General features: G+C 31.8%; 2 protein-coding genes across 7 annotated transcripts; one reads left to right on the forward strand and one right to left on the reverse strand.

Moving 5' to 3' along the window:
• Positions 1–9524: 9524 nt before the first annotated feature.
• LOC111702084 (GATA zinc finger domain-containing protein 14) lies at positions 9525–14151 on the forward strand. 6 transcript variants are annotated; one of them, XM_023473653.1, is made up of 3 exons: positions 9525–9663; positions 12014–13688; positions 13752–14151. In XM_023473653.1, exons 1-3 carry the CDS (start codon positions 9583–9585, stop codon positions 14090–14092), a joined length of 2097 nt encoding a protein of 698 aa, XP_023329421.1. In that variant the 5' UTR covers positions 9525–9582; the 3' UTR covers positions 14093–14151. The 6 variants fall into 6 exon arrangements, with proteins under 6 accessions (XP_023329421.1, XP_023329420.1, XP_023329422.1 ...); XM_023473652.1 differs by having other exon boundaries at positions 12014–13082; positions 13134–14151; XM_023473654.1 differs by having other exon boundaries at positions 12014–13070; positions 13197–14151.
• Positions 14152–16187: 2036 nt separating this feature from the next.
• Positions 16188–18085, reverse strand: LOC111702078 (oleosin-B6). Its single transcript, XM_023473640.1, has 2 exons — positions 17980–18085; positions 16188–17205 (listed from the first exon to the last, which is right to left on the reverse strand). The coding sequence occupies exons 1-2, from the start codon at positions 18055–18057 to the stop codon at positions 16666–16668; spliced, it is 618 nt and encodes a 205-aa protein (XP_023329408.1). The 5' UTR covers positions 18058–18085; the 3' UTR covers positions 16188–16665.
• Positions 18086–21705: the final 3620 nt, after the last annotated feature.

Below are 21705 nucleotides of genomic sequence, written 5' to 3' on the forward strand. Positions count from 1 at the left end.
CTAAAAAATGTATTTTAATAATTTAAACAAAATTTGTATTAACAAGAAAAATTATCGTCACTAATTATTTTCAAAATGTCCCAAAACTGTTAGCGTATATAATATTTGGGCCAGTTGAGTTTGACATTGGCAAAACGGATTCTTTGGTCAAATTAAACCTAGAAAAAATTTATAAATTTAGAATACTCTTAGCTGTGGCGATTTCAGAGCTTGGTTAGGTCAAACCAAGGGAAACAACATGATATATTTTTATATATTCGGCCCGTCTGAAAAGTTGATAAACAAAATTCGTAGCTGTTTGAATCGCTTTACGGATTTAAATACGTCATGCATTTCGGGACTGAGAACTATATTTCTGGACTGAGAACTTTATTTCCGGACTGAGAACTATACTTTCGGACTGAGAACTATTTCCGGACTGAGAACTATATTTCCGGACTGAGAACTATTTCCGGACTGAGAACTATTTCCGGACTGAGAACTATATTTTCGGACAGAGAACTATTTCCGGACTGAGAACTATATTTCCGGACTGAGAACTATATTTCCGGACCGAGAACTATTTTTCCGGACCGAGAACTATTTTTCCGGACTGAGAACTAATTCCGGACTGAGAACTATATTTCTGGACTGAGAACTTTATTTCCGGACTGAGAACTATATTTCCGGACTGAGAACTATTTCCGGACTGAGAACTATATTTATCTTGAATGATATGTTTGGGTATATGTATAGTGTGTATATGTAATTTGTAATTTGGGACACATGTACATTATAAATGATGTTCGCATTAATCACAAAATAAAAGAGTCAATTGGAAATTTTGCAAGTTTCTGACCCAGTTAAGAAACCTTAGCCTTTTAGGAGTTAATCGAGACCCATAAGAGTTCTATCTAATGTTTCTGTTACGAGAATTAAATTTGTGTCAAATGTATGCGAAAATTTATATAATCAAAATTGTGTTTAAAAATCGTGGGTTTAAAAAGATCATATTGAGCAAATACGGAACCAATCTGAAAACGACGATATCCCATGGAGAAGCCTGAGAAACTTATGTTTCTATCTATAACCCTTTTCATTTTTCCTTTACAGTCCCTTTAGTCTTTTTCAAAACAAGAACTTTAGAGTGTTTTAATATAAAAATAGATAAATAGATTTTACAGATATAAATCCGTTAAACATTTATAAAACTATTAAAGTCACAAAAGGCATAAAAGGATGTCAAAAATGTTGTAAATAAGTTATAACCTTAATACGCTATAATTCATTGACACACATAACATTTTTAGAAAAATAAACTAACATCAATTAATAATTCACTTAACTTTTTCCCCTCATAACAAAATTAATTTTTTTTTAATTTGACAATTATGATCTAATTATATATGATTAAGATATATAATAATATTAATATCTGTATAAATTGAGAGTTTTCAATAAAAATATATAAGACAATTTAAATAAAATGTTTTTGTTGAATTAGCTAGATTTAAACCTGGTTAACTAGGCAATCACAACTTTTATTAGAAAAATTATTCAAGAAAACAATTTAAGATGAAATGAACGTTATTTTTCACTCACATGGTCACGTCATAACAAATTAATTATCGTACTTTAGTGATAAATTAGCTGAACATGATATGATAGCACAGTTATTAACCATCTCTGGTTTTTTTTGAAACACCGACCTGTCGTTTGACCGTCCTTCACTCTACCCTATGCATAAAAAAAAATTTATAAAAATTTTATGCAAAGAAATTTTCAGAAATAAACACTTTTCTTGTCAAAAAGCATTAATTTCCTCATGTTTAATGGATTCCATTAAAACTCTAAAGCTAGCAATAAATAAGATCTTGTAGACGATGAAAATTCTCAGTTATTGCTTCTAGATATATAAATACTATCAGTGAATAACAAGTGTATTGAAAGAGAGTAGGATGAGTAGGTTTTACAAAATTCGACACTTCTGATTTGCGAATTTTATAATTCTCTTTCAAGGATTTTCATCCACTACATGCTTTGCTATTTCAACATCTTGATAAATCCAGATTGCGATAATCTAAAATTTGTCTTTCTCAAAAGTTAAAACGTGGTCTAAATAATTGTAAAATTTTCTGTTGAAAGGGGCTGTAAGCGTAATTTTAAGTGGCTTTCCATGCAAAGAAATTTTTTAAAAATAAACACTTTTCGTGTCAAAAAGCATTAATTTCCTCATGTTTAATCAGATAAAGGTTTAGAAATGTAAATCAGGTATTTATATCTTGGCATGGAATGTCATTTTAAATTACGTTTACTGTCCTTCTAAAACTGAGCAATTTTTAGAGAAATTTAAATTGCAATGCATCTAATCCAGCTAATCGGCTTAGCTTGACACAGAATGTATCCCACATAAAAAAGTTCACATTCATGTATGCATTAAAATATGTAGAGCTAGTGTTATAGATACAGGTAAATGTGCATTTAAATCTATTTAAACTAAGAAAATAAGTCAGGACATTTGAATTTCATTTAAAAAAAATTTGAATTCCAATTTGTTCTCCTCTCCTTCTTTAACAAGTACAGCAGATAAAAGCAAAAATCATGTACATGCTTAACATGTGTTTTTCCAATGTTAAAATATCCACAAAGATATCATTCTCTTAATTCTGTGAAGCCTGAGTCCGAATTTAATGAATTTGAGCCGTGTTTTAAATCCGCCAAAACCGGTTTCAATTGAGCGCCGGTTTAAATTTTGGAACATTGAATACAATTTTACGTGGAACCAACCATATTTAAGCCAAGTTTTAAATTTAAGCCGCGAATCAAATTCTTTAAATTCGGCCTCTGAATAGCCCACTGTGTAGACAGCCAAATAATGCTTAAAATATACCCTTGGGTGTAAAATATTGAGGATTTCAGTTTAGTTTATTTTATGCCCGATCACCCCTTCTTCCAAAAATCAAAAATTTAATCAATCAATCAATCAAAAATTCAATTTCACAACCTATCAGGAATTCGCTGAAGTGTTGCTTTTTTGATAAACTCTAAAAACATTCCTTCTAGAAGTTTCTCCTGGTGTTCAGGGACCAGTTGTTTTGGGGGCAGGGCGTTAATGGTGCCAGGGAGTTGAGGGACCAGGGGGTTCAGGGGCCAGAGGGTTTAGGGGCCAGTGGGTGGATGGGCCAGGGGGTTAACAGTGCCAGGGGGTTTAGGGTCCAGGAAGTTTAAGGGTCAGTGAGTTAAAGTGCCGGGGGTTTAGGGGCAAGGGAGTTAAGGGGCCAGTGTTTGGATGGGCCAGGGCGCGTTATACATAATAGAGGCATAAAGATAGATAGCTAGACAAATATACATAAAGATAAATAGTAAGATAGAAATAATAAGATAGATGGATAGAGGAAGCCTAAGTAGTTTGCCTGGAAACTGCACTGTCCGTATTGACGTCGTAAGCTGGCCGGTATTTCCCTGCTCCAGACAAACAGATAGATAGATAGATAAATAGATAAATAGATAAATAGATAGATAGATAGATAGATAGATAGATAGATAGATAGATAGATAGATAGATAGATAGATAGATAGATAGATAGATAGATAGATAGATAGATAGATAGATAGATAGATAGATAGATAGATAGATAGATAGATAGATAGATAGGTTGATTGATAGATAGGTACAGTGCGGTAAATTTAACAAAGTAAAAGAATGATATGCAGACTATATTAGGAAATTGTTTAAATATGTAGATTTATCTGGAGAACGGGCTGGAAACGCTTTTTAATCTTTAAATCCGTTTGTTCGACATTCAAAATGGCTGCATATATAAGTAAGATTAATTGAAATGGCTGCACATATAAGTAAGATTAATTAAAAATGGCTGCACATATAAGTAAGATTAATTGAAATGGCTGCACATATAAGTAAGATTAATTGAAATGGCTTCACATATAAGTAAGATTAATTAAAAATGGCTGCACATATAAGTAAGATTAAATGGCTGCACATATAAGTAAGATTAATTGAAATGGCTGCACATATAAGTAAGATTATTTGAAATGGCTGCACTGACACATATGAGTAAGATTAATTGAAATGGTTGCACATATAGGTAGACGGAAAAATAGACTGATATGGCAGATAGGAAGATTGGGAGATAGATAGGCACATTGGTAGATGGAAAGATAAAATGATAGGTGGAGAGGTAGAAATAGAGGTTGATAAGTAGCTAGGGAAATTGATAGGATGATGGAAAGCCAAAACGATAGGTGGATAGGTAGATTGGTAATAGATAAATAGGGAGGAAGATAGCCAGGTATAGCTGTAAAGATAGAATGATTGGTGGATTGGTAGATTAGAAGGTAGATAGGTAGATAGGAAGGTAGAAAGAATGATACGTTGATAGGTTGAAGGGTAGACAGGAAGGTAGATAGGTAGATGGACAGATAAAATGATAGGCAGACAGAGAGTTAGGTTGGTAGAAAGAGAGGTAGATAGGCAGACAGGGAGATAGACAGGTAGATAGGTCCCAGGTGGGTAGCCAGGAAGGTAGATAGGAAGATAGGAATGTATATAGATAGATAGGAAGGATGATAGGTAGATAGGAAGGTATATAGGTTTATAGGAAGATCTATAGGTAGATAGGAAGGGATATAGGTAAATAGGAAGGTAGATAGGTAGATAGGAAGGTAGATAGGTAGATAGGAAGGTAGATAGGTAGATAGGTAGATAGGTAGATAGGAAGATAGGTAAATAGGAAGGTGGATAGGTAGATAGGAAGGTATATAGGTAGATAGGAAGGTATATAGGTAGATAGGAAGGTAAATAGGTAGATAGGAAGGTAGATGGACAGATAGAATGATAGACATCTCTGTGGAATGTATTATAATCTAGTCTCTAAGTGTAAGCTATGCAATTGCATTATATGTTTCCCTGGTAACTAGAGTTTTATTTTGTTCTAATTTTATAGAATTCTTGAATTTGAGAATTAACAAGAACATTAATTACAAAAGCTTTACTGCACCCTTCCTCCTTCCTTATATTCCTAGCTTTGGGGGTAAAAACTAGGGTTTTCATTTTGCAATATGTGCAATAATAGCGCAAAACTTTATTTGTAATTGCAGGCTTACTTATCTGAACAAATTTAAAATTTATCTTGTTGAATGCCGAAAAATTGTATTGCTAAGACAGCAAATTTTTTTGCAGCGCCTCTGTCATTATGGAAATCAGATGAATGAATGTTTTTTTTATCATTTAAGGCAATTTTTAACAAAATATAAATTAAGTTTTTGCCACATTGAGTCTGAATTTTTAATCCAAATATCTTTGCCTACCAAGTACCAATCTTGTAGATCTTAGATGTTTCAAATATGAATTCTAACAGAATAATAAGCCACATTATGTAAAATGTTAAAAACTTGACAAAATTATGGGGATTCGAAAATTTGAGTTTGTGGAAAAAATCAATTTCTTCGACCAATCTCTCCTGAAATTGAATAAAAACTATAAGCATGGAAACCCCCTTTGTCAGCGGGGCTTGATTGAGGGAGTCCAAAATTAAGAGAGATAAAATGAAAAAAATACAATAGTTGATTCATCCTACTTTTCTCCCCAACCTCCTTTCCCTCCCCTCCCTCCCTCCTCACTTAAAAAATTTGAAAATGTTCTGCTGTCAACCCACTTCCTTTCTCCCATTAATTACCATAAAATATCTAAAAATTAGCCTTGCACAGGACTTGACTTTTCCCAAGGTACTAATGCAAGGAAAGTTATTTCAGAGGTGTACGCATTTTTTGTACTGCAGTATACTGTATCTGGGCGGAAAAGTAAACACAAGACGGATGTCCCAGCCTGACATGGGATTCAATTTTCACAAATAATCTATGAAATATTCTGTGAATTATCAAAATTATCAAATTTAATGCTTTTAACCTCCTCGAATACCAGACGAACACTGGCATCTATTCTTCTTTACAAATTCCGCCCAAAGAGAACTGGTTTCAATATGTACGCAGAGTATACGCGACCGCGCATAACTTTCCTTGCATTAGTACCTTGACTTTTCCCAACTTTTCCTGCTATTGCTTTCCTTTTTTCCAGAATTCAAACATTTAAAATATACCTATATCTTCCTAAATTAATTTTTTATTTTTTTTTCTGGAATATTGCAAAGTCTTGCATTTTTAGAATATTAAATTTTGTTCCATAACATTTTCTGGGAGGGGAAACCTTTTAAATGAACAAAGTAAAATTACTAATCAATATTATCATTGGTTATCAATATTATCATTGGTTATCAATATTATCATTGGTTATCAACTAAATAAATAATTAGAGTTTACTGATATGAGTTCAGTTAATCTTTAATCTATTTTAAAGTTTTAAAGCAAGTAAATATGTTTATCTGAAAATATAGATTGCTCTGGAACATGACTAAAAACTAAAAACTGACAATTAAATCTGAACTTCTAACAACATGTTTTAAAAGCCGCAAGATTTAGTATTTATTTTATAAAAATCTAAATTTGAAAAAATATAAGTTAAAAGTTTGACACAGGATTCTTTGACATATAAAGGTAATTATTGATATTTAGCCTAAACCTATCCAAATATACTGACTCAGGTAAATTCTTTCTAACTCAGCTAATTTCAGATAGGAGATAGGTACAGGGATACAGGGATACATGGAAACAGGTTACAGGGATAGAGAGATACAGGGTACAGAGATACAGAGATACAGGGATGCAGGGATACAGGGATACAGAGATACAGGGATACAGGAATCCTGGGATAGAGATACAGGAATACAGGGATACAGGGATACAGGGATACAGAGATACAGGAATACAGGGATACAGGGATACAGGGATACAGGGATACAGGGATACAGGGATACAGGGATACAGAGATACAGACATACAGGGATACAGGGATACTGGGATACAGAGATAGGGGATATAGAGATACAGAGATACAGGGATACAGAGATACAGGGATACGGGAATACAGGAATATAGGAATACAGGGATACAGGGATACAGGGATACAGGGATACAGGGATACAGGGATACAACTGTTAAGTAGTATTGAAGTTAATTATGTATTCATAATTTTTCTACTTTAATAAAGTTAAGAGCAATCATTAACTGTTTAGAGGAATTTTACTGTCAAGAGTTACTGAAGCGATATTGTTTTCCGGGTATATATTTTTTACAACGCAAATACAGCCCAGTGAGTATAGGTGCTAATTGACTTTCTATTCTGTATCTTTCTTTAAGATTTTCGTAGAAAACAGAATATTCAACTAAGCTTCAAGAATCCTACTCAGTCATAAGTGTTGAGCAATAAAACATTGCATCTTTTCATTTACTTTTTTCCTAGAGCAGATATTTTTAAAGAGCATATTAATTTACTATTTCTTTAATTAATAAAATTTAAAATCACAGAAATTTAATGAAAAATGGCTTTAAACCTGGAAATTTTGCAAAAATATGCATATTTCAAAATCTTTGTTGCAGTGTAGTGCATGGGATCATGGAAAAAATTAAAATGAATAAAGGATTAAATATTTATATAATTTTGTTCACCTTAATTTGAAGTAAGAGCAAGGGCATAAAAAGAGAAAGAGGTATGAGGGGTGGGTGCTGACCCCCCCCCCCCCCCCCTAGGAAAGTAATTTTTCAAAAGTTTCTTCTGATGTTCTTGTATTGTTTATCTTTTGTTACTTTTTTCATTATTAGATAATAATAAAAGTTTACTAATTGAGCATCTCTTGTCTTATTATTAAATTTGGTGGTTGGGAATTAACCAAAATGTTTCTAAAGTATCAGGGATTTTAAACATCTAATTTTGGATTATAAAAAATGATATAATAATTCAAGTTAACAACATTATTTTAATAAGGCAATAAAATAAAAATTAAACAAAGGACAGTGTAGATTTCATAATCTTAAAGAAACCTTGTTAAATTTTATTTCCTTAATTATATTTTTGTATTCCCATCATCTTCATATTTCGAAGAAAATCAAAAAAGCAAAAATCTCAATTTTTTACTGTGTTACATAATCTTAAAGTGAACATGAAAATAAAATTCAAATACGATCAAGTTCTAAAATAATTAAAAGTGAATAGAGTGTAGTGGTTTTCTCGTTTAGCTTGTTTTAACCTTAATCTTAAAGAATTTACGTAAAATCTTCGTCTTATTAAAATTTCTTTTCATCCTTTTAAGACTGAAGTTTTTTAGATAACTAGCAATAGATACTATGACACAAGTTAGTGCCAATTACATCATTAAAAGAGCTGATATGTTAATCTGTCCAGAAATCTTATAATTAGAACATGCATAATTTTTCCTATTTTTCTTATTATTTTTTTGGATTTTTGTGGAAATTTCTTACTTATTATGATATATAATTGGGATAATTATCATGCATACACAGATTACAGATAATGTTTCATATATTAGTTAATTTTAAAAGGATTTTAATTCTAAACCAAAAGTGATGGCAGTTTCTGTTTAAATCCCATCACAAGAGAGGAAAACATAATGTGCGACCCGAAACTGTTTACAATCCAAAAAGTCTTCCCCCCCTTGTGTAAAAACTTTTACAAAATAATACCATAGAGGTGATAGAAATATTAATACCTACAATGTTTTCTTCAAAATAACTGGTAAAAGTAAAGTTAAATCAATTTGTCTGTGCTATTTTACTTAAACTAACTGATCCTAAAGTGCTTTTATTGATTTCAATTATTTAAATTTTTTAGGTGATTAATCGTTTTTTAATGATATTGTGTCCGGTAAGAATATTTTTTGTCATGGAACTTTATGTGTAAAAGCCATTTTAAGTAATCTTATAACACTTTTGATTCATTCGAATTTAAATCTCTGATGACTAAACTACATTTTTTTAAAACACTGTCATTAAAATGTTGATTGTTTGTTTTGTAAAACTAATTTCAAAGTATAATTTTTGGCCTCAAACAATACAAAAGTAGCACCATTTTAGGCTGTAAACACTTCTGGGTCACACAGTAAGTTTATCGTTAGAAATGTTGATATGTTTTTAACACTATTGATTGGTAAATTCTAGACTTCAAGAAGAAACCATTTCTTGTACTACATAGATTACCCAAAGTAGTTAAAATTACATAACTTTGGTTTAAAATTTCGAACAGTTAAACCCTAAATTTAAAATACATTGGAAGAATTTATCTAATGTCGTTTCCTAAATCTCTTGATAATGGAATGCCGCAAAAAGTTAGTTTTTTTTTTATTGAATATTTTATGGAGCTCTTTAAAGATGTCCCCACAGTCCCCGCATATTTCCCGAGCAACCATTTCTTGTACTACATAGATTACCCAAAGTATTTAAAATTACATAATTATGGTTTAAAATTACATAATTATGTTTTAAAATTACATAAATATGTTTTAAAATTACATAATTATGGTTTAAAATTACATAATTATGGCTTAAAATTACATACAGAATGTAAAGGCTATAAACTTTTTCCTAACATTCTGATCATTATTTTATTGTTGGCAATTTAAAAAATGACTTTACATTATTTTAGGATATTTTCACATCTACTAGACAGTTTCAGACATGAAAGGATTTCTAGTGTGTTCACTTGTTCTCTTCTCCTGTCAACAATCCACTTCTAAAAGCTATCTTATTGAAACCAAGGTTACACATTAATCAAATTAATAAAAAAGTTTAAAGTTGATTTATTTTTTAAATTTTTTAAATTTAATTTTTACCCAAGACTTAAACATTCACACCTAAATGTAACATTCTGTGGTTTGCTGGGTAAAACAGATTAAGAAACGGGCGTGTTAAAATTACCCTTTCCTTATACTTTGCCCTTGTATAATATCTGTAATATTTTCGAAATATTTAGGAATTGGGGAACTCTAACACTTTCTCGCCCTTAATAAGCGAGCAAAAGTACTTTTTCTCATTTTCTGCCTTATAAAAAGCGAGAAAAAGGCATAATGTTCGTTTTCTGCATTATAAAAAGCGAGCAAAAGGACTTTGGCTCGTCTTCTGCGTTATAAAAAGCGAGCAAAAGACTTAATGCTCGTTTTCTGCTGTATAAATAGCGAGCAAAAGGCTTAATGATCGTTTTCTACCTCATAAAAAACGAGCAAAAGGCCTAATGCTCATTTTCTGCCTTATAAAAAGGAATTTTGCTCGTTTTCTGCATTATAAAAAACGAGCAAAAGACTTGATGCTCGTTTTCTGCTTTATAAAAAGCGGGAAAAAGGCTTAATGCTCGTTTTCATAAATCCTTGATCATACAAAGATATCTCATTAATCATTGATTATACAAAGATACCTCATTAATTCTTGCTCATCCAAAGATATCTCATTAATCCTTGATTATACAAAGATATTTTATTAATCCTAGATTATACAAAGATATCTCATTAATTCTTGATCATACAAAGATATCTCATTAATCCTTGATCATACAAAGATATCTCATTAATCCTTGATCATACAAAGATATCTCATTAATCCTCGATTATACAAAGATATCTTATAAATCCTTGTTTTTACAAAGATATCTCATTAATCCTTGATCATACAAAGATATCTCATTAATCCTTGATCATACAAAGATATCTTATAAATCCTTGATTATACAAAGATGTCTCATTAATCCTTGATTATACAAAGATATCTCATTATTCCTTGATTATACAAAGATATCTCATTAATCCTTGATCATACAAAGATATCTCATTAAGCCTTGATCATCCAAAGACATCTCATTATTCCTTGATTATACAAAGATATCTCATTAATCCTTGATCATACAAAGATATCTCATTAATCCTTGTTATATCAATATATCTCATTAATCCTTGATTATAGAAAGATATCTCATTAATCCTTGATTATACAAAGATATCTCATTAATCCTTGATTATACAAAGATATCTCATTAATCCTTGATTATACAAAGATATCTCATTAATCCTTGATTATACAAAGATATCTCATTAATCCTTGATTATACAAAGATATCTCATTAATCCTTGATTATACAAAGATATTTAATTATTCCTAATTATAAAAAGATATCTCATTAATAGATATACAAAAAACTATTAGAAAATTTCCAATTGATTTTTAAATACAAAAAAAATTTAAATTTTGAATTGTAAATCTATGTGATATAATTGTAATGTAATTTTTTTAGCGTTTTTATGTATCCTTTTTAAATTTAAATATAATTTTTAAGGGATTTAATTTATTTATTTTAAATAATGCATGTAAATATTTTCGTCTGGCACGCACTTTTACTCGAATCTCTTCAAAACCAAAAACTGAAAACATTTTAGTATAAACATTTGAGCGGACATTAAAAAATCAGTGTCCTACGGTTAGCGATGGGCAATAGCTAGATCAGTTTAACGGAAACAGTTAATATTTTTAGATTTTAAAAGGTTTACGAAATCTAAGATTCAAAATTATATTCTGTAGAAGTTGCTTTTATCAAACATGCAAATTCGTAGTCCTAGCTGAAAATATAAGTTACAAAAAAAAAAAAAAAAACTATCGTTTTAAAACGTCAAAAATCATATTTGCAGACATTAAATATGATTAAAATTAAATGCAGACATAAGCAAAATCATGAATAGAAAAGTAAAAAAAGAGAAAAAGAGAACAAACATTACAGAGCGATTTCTATAACAATTGGAATCTCAAAATTAATGGTTTCTAGGACTAGAAAACGCCCAGATCCCTAGACCGGATTATGCTCGGTTTTATCATAAAACGAGCAATAAGCCTTTTGCTCGCTTTTTATCAGACAAAAAACGAGCAAAAGGCCTTTTGCTCGCTTTTTTAAGGCAGAAAACGAACAAAGGCCTTTTGCTCGCTTTTTAGAAGGCAGAAAACGAGGAAAAGCCCTTTTGTTCGCTTTTTATAAGGCAGAAGACAAGCAAAAGGCCTTTTACTCGTTTTTCAGGGCGAGAAAGTATTTCAGAACCCCAACTGTTTAGGAGAACAATCATTCCAATTTTAGGATAGTGTGACTGTGGCACCATTAGCACCACTACCAGTTTACACAGCAAATGCAACACCAGCAACTCCAGCACCACCAGCACCTGTAACATTGGCAACAAAAGCTCCAAAAGGTTACGTTGGTAATGATTACATGGATATGGGAACAAAAAGAGGATACACAAATGAAAATGCAGACACCAATTCAGAAACTATTAAAACATACGGAGGCGGTAAAAATGTAGACACCAATTCAGAAACTAGTGAAACATACGGAGGCACTGAAACCAGTGAAACAAGTGGAACCAATGAAAATGTAGACACAAATTCAGAAACTAGTGGAACAAGTGGAACCAATGAAAACACCAATTCAGAAACAAGTGAAACAAGTGGAACCCATGAAAACACAAATTCAGAAACAAGTGGAACAAGTGGAACCTATGAGAACACAAATTCAGAAACTAGTGGAACAAGTGGAACCAATGAAAACACAAATTCAGAAACTAGTGGAACAAGTGGAACCAATGAAAACACCAATTCAGAAACTAGTGGAACAAGTGGAACCAATGAAAACACCAATTCAGAAACTAGTGGAACAAGTGGAACCAATGAAAACACAAATTCAGAAAGTAGTGGAACAAGTGGAACCAATGAAAACACAAATTCAGAAACAAGTGAAGCAAGTGGAACCTATGAGAACACCAATTCAGAAACTAGTGGAACAAGTGGAACCCATGAAAACACAAATTCAGAAACAAGTGGAACAAGTGGAACCAATGAAAACACCAATTCAGAAACAAGTGAAGCAAGTGGAACCTATGAGAACACCAATTCAGAAACTAGTGGAACAAGTGGAACCAATGAAAACACCAATTCAGAAACTAGTGAAACAAGTGGAACCAATGATAACACAAATTCAGAAACAAGTGGAACAAGTGGAACCAATGAAAACACCAATTCAGAAACAAGTGGAACAAATGAAAATGTGAATTCAGAAACTAATGAAACGTATGAAGGCACTGGAAATGAAAACACCAATTCAGAAACTAGTGAAACAAGTGGATCTCATGAAAACACAAATTCAGAAACAAGTGGAACAAGTGGAACCAATGAAAACACAAATTCAGAAACAAGTGAAACAAGTGAAACCTATGAGAACACCAATTCAGAAACTAGTGAAACAAGTGGATCCCATGAAAACACAAATTCAGAAACAAGTGGAACAAGTGGAACCAATGAAAACACCAATTCAGAAGCTAGTGAAACAAGTGGAACCAATGAAAACACAAATTCAGAAACAAGTGAAACAAGTGGAACCAATGAAAATGTGAATTCAGAAACAAGTGGAACCAATGAAAATGTGAATTCAGAAACTATTGAAACATACGAAGGCACTGAAAATGGAAACGTGAATTCTGAGACTAGTAAAACAGGAGGAACCAATGAAAATGTAAGCACATATGCAAGGAAAAGGGGTGGATCTGGCTGGAAGAAAGGTGGAGCTGACTGGAAGAAAGGTGGAGCTGACTGGAAGGAAGGGGGAACTGGCTGGAAAGAGGGTGGAGCACGCTGGAAAGAGGGTGGAGCTGGCTGGAAAGAGGGTGGAGCTGGCTGGAAAGAGGGTGGAGCTGGCTGGAAAAAGGGTGGGAAGGGCTCCAAGTCAGGCTATGAATCCAGTTATCAGGAATCAGAGAAAAGTGAGAACCAAGAAGAAACATCTTCAACAGATTCTGAATCAAGTAATCAAGAATCAGAGAAAAGTGAGAACACAGAAGAAACATCTTCAACAGGTTCTGAATCAAGTACTCAAGAATCAGAGAAAAGTGAGAACACAGAAGAAACATCTTCCACAGGCTCAGGGAAATCTTCTAAAACTTATGAACCTCAACCATACAAAGTAGAAGGCAAAAGAAATAATAATGCTGACAATGACAAAGAATCAAACAAAGAAATCTTCGGAGAATCTGAATCAACTTATTCAGAAACCAATGAAGGAAAAGGAAAGGCAAAAGGGGCTGGATGGGACAAAAATGGAAAAGGGTCTAATTGGAAAGGAGCAGATTGGAAAGGCAAAAAGGGAGCTAACTGGAAAAAAAATTGATTTAATCCTGATCAATGAGTTAGTATTAGAAAAAAAAAGAAATATATATACAGTATATATGTTAAGTGTATATATTTGGAACTTAATGCTTTCCATTTCATGTGTTTTGAAAAGACATTGTCCTTGCTAAAGGGAGTGTTCGCAAAAAAGGAAAGGGGGTATAGGCTTAATGCGATAAAAAAGCGCTTTTGATCGCTACTAATCTTACTGTTGCGTCTATAAGGAGAAAATTGTTAAAAACGACTAATACCGAAGAACGTAGTGTCCATACAAATTCAGAAAGAGGCAACATACGACTTAGACCGTAAAAAAATCTATTTAATTTCAAACAAATCATTCCGATATTACAACCTATAGTCATCGATTATCTTTCGCCACATTTGGATATAGTTGATTTTTCATAATATGTTTTGATTTTATTTTTGAAAATAATATTTAGCTTACAACTTGTTTTCGAACATTCCTTGAAAATATTAAAATGTCGTCTTCATTACCAAAAATCCTCGAAACAGGAATAAATGTTTTTATAAGTAACTCTCAGATCATAACAATTAAAACATATTATGACAAATCAACTATATACAAATGTGGCGAAAGATAATCGATGACTATAGGTTGTAATATCTGAATGATTTGTTTGAAATTAAATAAATTTTTGCATGTTTCTAAATTTGTATGGACACTACGTTCTTCGGTATTTGTCGTTTTTAACAATTTTCTCCTTATAGACGCAACAGATAGAAGTAAGATTAGTAGCGATCAAAAGAGCTTTTTTATCCCATTAAGCCTATACCCCCTTTCATTTTTCGCGAACACTCCCTTTAAAGCTCTAAAAAGCTTTAAATTTTACGAGTACTAAGCAGATTTATAGCAATAAGCTAATCTAAATATATATTTGGCTTGTCTGATTGTTTGTCTCCATTCAATAAATGTCATCAAGGCTGAGCAATTTGTTTGGCAACTCACATGACCCCGAGAAAGATTTATGGACCGTTAAAGTTAAAATATTTTGATTGGAATAAATGTTGACACTTATAATTTTTGAAAATGCATCAATTTAAATAGAAAAATTCGCGAACTTTTTGTTAGTTAAAAATAAGAAAAAAATGGCAACTTGAAGAACAACAGTTTTAAGCTAATTGTTAATAAAAATGGAGCGCAAAGTAAAATAATCTGAAGTAGGATTAAAAGCGAACTACATTTTTCAAGATTTTTTTAAATTCTTAATAGTTAAAGGGATTTTTAGATATATTTATAAGCACCGAAGCATTAAAATGATTAATTCTGATGTAATCTTTGAATAAACAAATCATTTTAGAATATTTTTAAAAAGAATTTCTGTTTAAAACCTGAATAATAATTTTTGTTTTATAATATAAATTGTTAATTTAACCTAAATGCACCAAGGTAGAAATAAGCATGTTATTGTCCAGAAATATGGGAAAGCCATTTTGGCTTTTTAAATACACTGTCGGAACACCAATATTGGACTTTTCTTGAACCTATTAAAATCTTAGTCATGTCGTTGAAGATTTCAAGAGGCTCTCGGCTTTCTAGTGCAAAGCCTCCCAGTGCAAAAGGGTTACTATAAATATCTATAATACCGTTTTTCCTTTTCTGCTCTCACTTATTGAAAACATTTGTTGTTTCATTGGTCTGCATATTTTTCATTTCCTTGAGTGTACTTAAGTACTTTAAATAAAAATTTTATTTGGGTTATAAATACAAATAGTATGTCAGGGGTGTCAAATAAGCATTTAAAGTTTTTTATTAGCAGGGGCTAAAACCTCCATTCTAGAGTTTAAAACAGCTGTAAATTCATAATTTTACAATTAAAACTAATCCTTTTATTCATTTTAAATTTGAATTTGTGTTTTTAGATTAGGAAAGACTTTCAAAACTCAGGTTTTATCAAACACAAGTTTATATTTTAAATATGTACACAGATGACAGAGCGGCAATGTCCGAATATTTGTACATAGACTGCAAAAATGGTCAAGAGGAACAAATATTGAGATTATAAATGAAGGGCATATTGAAACTGGTATTAAAGTCGTAACAATAAAACAATTCTTTTTGAAATAAAACATACATGTACTATTGATGAAATATTTATTGAAAAAGTTCTTAACTTCCTTTTTATTTGTATTCAAAATCCACTGTACAACAATCATGTCAATGTACTTCCTTGGATTTCTAGGATGTGTGCAAGGGAGGGTTCTTTAATGCTTGCAATGAATATATTTTGGTCTAGTACATTGTTTCTGATGTAGCTGCAAATGAAGGACCTTTTCTGAACCCTTGAAGAATAAGGGGTGTATACTTTGCTCAAAAATGATTTTCCCCCTATGCATAAACATTTTTTTTTGCCAGTTTGGTAGCAATGGAAACTTTTTTATCACTGATTTTATCACTTTGCCTGTTCATGTTCAAGTTTTACTTTTCCCAAAATCTTTGACAATCATCCCCCCTCCCTGGAAGTTTGGTAGAAAGTACACTTCAGTCTTAATAAAAATCATAGAACTTTATTTGATTTAAATATTGATTTAAACTGATGGTGAAAGTTGATAATTTCATTTTTTAGCTTTATAAGCTGGATCATCTTTAGCCAGAGCAGATGGTGCAGCTGGAGCAGCTGGAGCTGCTGGAGCACCTGCAGCAGGAGTGTCTGGAGCTGCTGAAGCTTCTGGAGCTACTGGAGCTGCTGGAGCTACTGGAGCTTCTGGAGTTGCTGGGGCGGCTGCACCTGGAGTGGTAACAACTTCAGCAGGTGTATATGCATCAGAAGAGTCTTCAGTGGGAACATCAACGGGAGCTGCTTCATGAGCAAGAACTTCATAACCAGGAGCATCTTCAGGAGCACCAGGAACAGGTGCATCATAACCAGAAGCAGCAGTTTCTGGAACTGGAATTCCTACTTCAGCTTCTTCCTTTCCTTCATCCCAGTTTGGTTTGTCTTCCCACTGTGGTTTATCCTCCCATTCAGATCCTTTATCTTCCCATTCAGCTCCTTTATCCTCCCATTCAGCTCCTTTATCTTCCCATTCAGCTCCTTTTTCCTCCCATTTTGCTTCTCCTGCTTGTGCTTCCCATTCCATACTTCCCTCATTATCCTAATAAAGATTAAAATTTATTAAGGACAATACAGAGATACGTACAAATGTAAAGCATTGAAATTTCTGTTGCTTTAAATCTTTGAAATTTCTATAAATTAAAAACTACTTTACAAGTTAAGTAAGTCTGACAATTTTGTTGAAAAATACTCTAGTTTGCCGAGTCCATTAGCGCCTGATCCAATCAGAGTTCAACTATGTGTTTGGTGTCTTTACTGAACCAATAGAAATTGCATGACGGTAATATCTATCTTTCTATCTAACTCATTATCCAATTAGAAATAAATCCTTATATTGGCGCTATAACAGTAAATGGAAATATTTACTTCTACTGAAACTATAGTGTATTTATAGACAACATGTAAATAAATGTGTGATTACACTATTCAATTAAATATAAACAATCCAAATTTGTTTAGCAGTGTACAGAATAATAAAATAATGATGATTTAAATTTTTTAAACTTTTGATAGAAGCACAGTTTTTAAATTGAAATCATAATCACAGTGTAAAAGTTTCGATTATCATTACCCCATACCCCAGTTGTCACATTGAAATACATACCCTTGTAGGCGGCTATTTATGTCATAAGAATGTAAAAATGTGGCTTGCCAGGAATAGCTTTTTATTATTCAATTTTTAAGTTTAGAAAGTGAAATAATAACAAAACTCCTTTAAAAAATCACCTTCAAAACACTCTACATGACAAAAAAGTCTGCTTGAGAAACTTTTGAAATTTTTACTAATAATTAATTATAAGGTAATAATTCTCACAAGAGTTTCTATTAAATAGGTTTTAGCAGTGGACCCCTCCAGAGAATATAGAACAGCTAAAGCAACCATCAGTTTCATTCTGTCTGAAATTTAAACAAGAGATTTTACCCAATTTTAAAAATGTCTAATTTCTTTATGTAAGTTACTTTCAAATAAACATATCATTTTGAAATGTTATCCAAAGCTGTGTGATAAATTACCAGGCTATACAGTGAGAACCAGAAAAAAGTGAAATATTTAACATAGTATTCTATCGTTAAATTACGAATTTTGCTCAAAAGCCGAATTTAAAGAATTTAAACCGCGTCGCTGACCCGCCAAAAACCGGTTCCAATTGAGCACCGGCTCAAATCTCAAAAAAACTGATACAATTTAAAGTCGAACCAACCATGTTTAAGCCGCGGCTCAAATTCTTTAAATTTGGCCTCAGATTGTATAGCTTGTTAATGTGCCCTGAATTCAGATTGACGAAGACATACAGTGAAAACCAAAAAACTGTGGAATAGGAAGACAATATTATAGCAATAATTATGCGCAATAAAGTAAATAGGTTTACCCATAGATTAATAACAATACAGATAGAACATCAGATGTTGTCTTTTCAAGATTTAGTGATTTTTCGCTCCTTCTAATCCTGAGACGCGGAAACCCACAGAAGTTAGATATTAATTGGATTATTGTGAACGAAAAACCCCTAAATCTTAAAAGACGACATCTAGTTTTCTCTCTGTATTGTTATTTATCTATGGTTTTATTCATTCAGTTATTATGTTAAATGGGTCAGTTTGCACTTAACAATCTCATGTTTATGGACTATTTAAAGTCTAACTTGAGTTCCTTGAGTCTAAAAGTCGTTTCTTTATTCATGATCTTAGGGTTCTTTTTCTCACTGTAGTTAAACTGCAAAGACCTAGATGAACTACACTTCTATTATATGCTGATTCAAGTTTAAGACAGAAGTAGCTCAATATAGTTTAACCATCAATAATAGTATTAACAAGCATATCCAAATATAGCCCTCTAAAAATGGAGGGTCACTTCAATTTTCGTGTACTGTCCCTTTAATTAAAAAAATATTTGTGTACACAGAATACAATATATATATATTTCCACCTTTTTATTACAACTGAAGCGTTTGAATCCTACAGAGCTTTATTGTCAATTATTTTTAACATCATCATTAGAACTTATAGCAGGGTCAGGGGTGCTTCAAACTCAAGTAATTATATTTTATTCAGATAATAATTAGTTCAGATTAGACTAATTTCATTTTATTTTAACTATCATTAACCTTGAATCTGTTTAATTCCAATTAACTAAATTTTCTCTTACAAATGACATAAATTATATCAACTTTTAATAATTTAAAAGCTTATTTATTTAGGCACTGGCTGAAGCTTACATTTGTTACTTTAGCTGTTTATCCTCACTTGTTCTTAAAATTACGATTTTAGATGAAGTGCCCGGCGTTGTCCATGGAATTTCAAACATTTCATTTTTTGAAGCAATTACCCAACCAGTTAAAAACAGGTTTTTGACGAGATTAGCCATGGTGGATAACTGGTTGATAATTCACGTGATTAATTTACAACCCCACCTTGTGTTATACTCGTGGTATAGCTACTTTTCACAATCTTGAAGATTCATCCTGTGTAAAGCACGGGTAAAAATGAGTAAAATATTCTAGAAAAATTCCCGTTTTTTCACATGTTGTGTTCGTAGCAAAGATACCGGTGCAAGATCTCCCATATTTCTAACGTGTTAAACATGAGTAATACCTTGCCAGAATATCTAGATTTTAATTCTCGTAAATTTTCAGATTAAAACAAACAACAGCAAAGTATAGAAAAGTTTCACATTGATTTTTATGTTGTTTTTCTCAACAACCCCTTTTTGGAATATCCATATTTTAGATATAAGTAGAAAGGGGCCTGCAAGTATTTATGAACTACATAAATATAGTTGAACATTATGTAAACTTAAAATATAAATAAGTGAATATTGACCATTGAAAGTTTACATGTTCAATAATCAAGATGTTAAATGTTAAAGATAAAAACTTAATTGTTTAGCTTCTAAACGTTTTGTGATGTTTATATACTTACATAGTTTTTTTTTATAAAATATTTATGTACTAAGAACTATCTTTTTATCCCGGGCTTTAAAAATATTTTCTGGTGTAAATCTTGTGTATATCTCGTGAAATAAACTCAATTCTTCTCCGTCTGAAAACTCGGTCCTAGAGTCCTGTGATAAAATCTTCGACAATTCACAATGAAATATCACTCGTGTAAAATACGGGTTTTGGTAAGTTGTCACCCCTAGGGTACCCATGGAATTCTCTAAAGAAATTCCAGCCAATTTTTTTGAGCCGTTTGGCAAACTATATAGATCGAGATAGGTGAATTTAGCTTTTTTTCATCTGTTCGTTTATCATTCATTAAAACCCCATTTCATTCGTTTTTTCAGTTTTTCAGAAAAATTTTAATTCATTCGTTTTCAAAATCAACGTCAATTTTTTATCTGTTTTGTTCATTTTCTAACTGAATGAACGTTAAATTAAATTTTTGTTCAGTAAAATCGTTTGTTCAATGAAATTGAATTTAAAAATTTGTTCTGAAAAATCGTTTGAAAAAATAGATGGAAATGAACACAAATTAACTTTTTTTTACAGACGAACGATTTTATTGAACGAACAATTTTCCTGAACGGACTATTTTACTGAATGACGATACCGAACGATTGTGCAGTGAGATGAGAATGAAATATATGGGGAATAAACGATAATTGTGAGAACAAACAAAATTAATATTTTTGTGTACGATTAAAGGAAACCGAGCGAAATGGGTCATTCAAGAACGATAAATGAACAATATAAAAACAGTCAAACGCGCCCATCTCTAGTTGTAGTTATGAATGATACAACAAAATTCTTAAAAAGCATTATGTAAAAATTTATATAGATATTACATACATATGAACAAAGAACCTTATCACATAGATGGAGTACCCGGCATTGCCCAATTTAGCCAATTTGGTTCCCGGCAATGGCTAGCTCAATTTTTATGAATTTCCTTGACTGAATTATCGTGATTTCCGATGTAAGATTTTTTTCGGGTAAATATATTCTATTTTTGCAAGGAAAAATATTTTTGGTAAAATCCTTTTTTGTCAGTTTTAGAGAGAACTAAATTTGTTCTACAATTACCGCTCACCGGCACAAATGCCTGTGGTTGTTTGATTACTAGAAATGAGATCTCATGGCTAGGTCTAAATCTTTAAAAAAAATTTAAAAATAAGAAAAAGTAGTTTGTTTAGTTTTAGTTCGTCATTTAGTTAACGAAGGTAGGTTTTTTTTAGTTTTGACGTTCATCAACAGTCAACACTACTCAACGATCGTTAACAACAAATCTTCTTTAGCGATCTAAAACGACCAATTAACAACGACCATTAATTGATTACGACAGCCCTTTTTTAACAATCTGCCGTCGTAGTATATATTATTTTTACACTAATCATGTCGTGAAATTATTAATCATTACCATATCCACTGTAACATATCAAATAAAATCAGACTTCTAGGAATGTCAAATCTCCATATTTCATTTTTAAGATGACTTCAAATGAAGCCAGGATTTACTCTAGGCCTTTTTGAGAAGGTAATTATCCCAATATTACCATTTTGCTTTTTGTTTAAAGTGCCTTTATTTAGTAAATTATACTTAG

Source organism: Eurytemora carolleeae, unplaced genomic scaffold (assembly GCF_000591075.1).
Source record: "Eurytemora carolleeae unplaced genomic scaffold, Eaff_2.0 scaffold53, whole genome shotgun sequence".
Classification (NCBI taxonomy): domain Eukaryota; kingdom Metazoa; phylum Arthropoda; class Copepoda; order Calanoida; family Temoridae; genus Eurytemora; species Eurytemora carolleeae.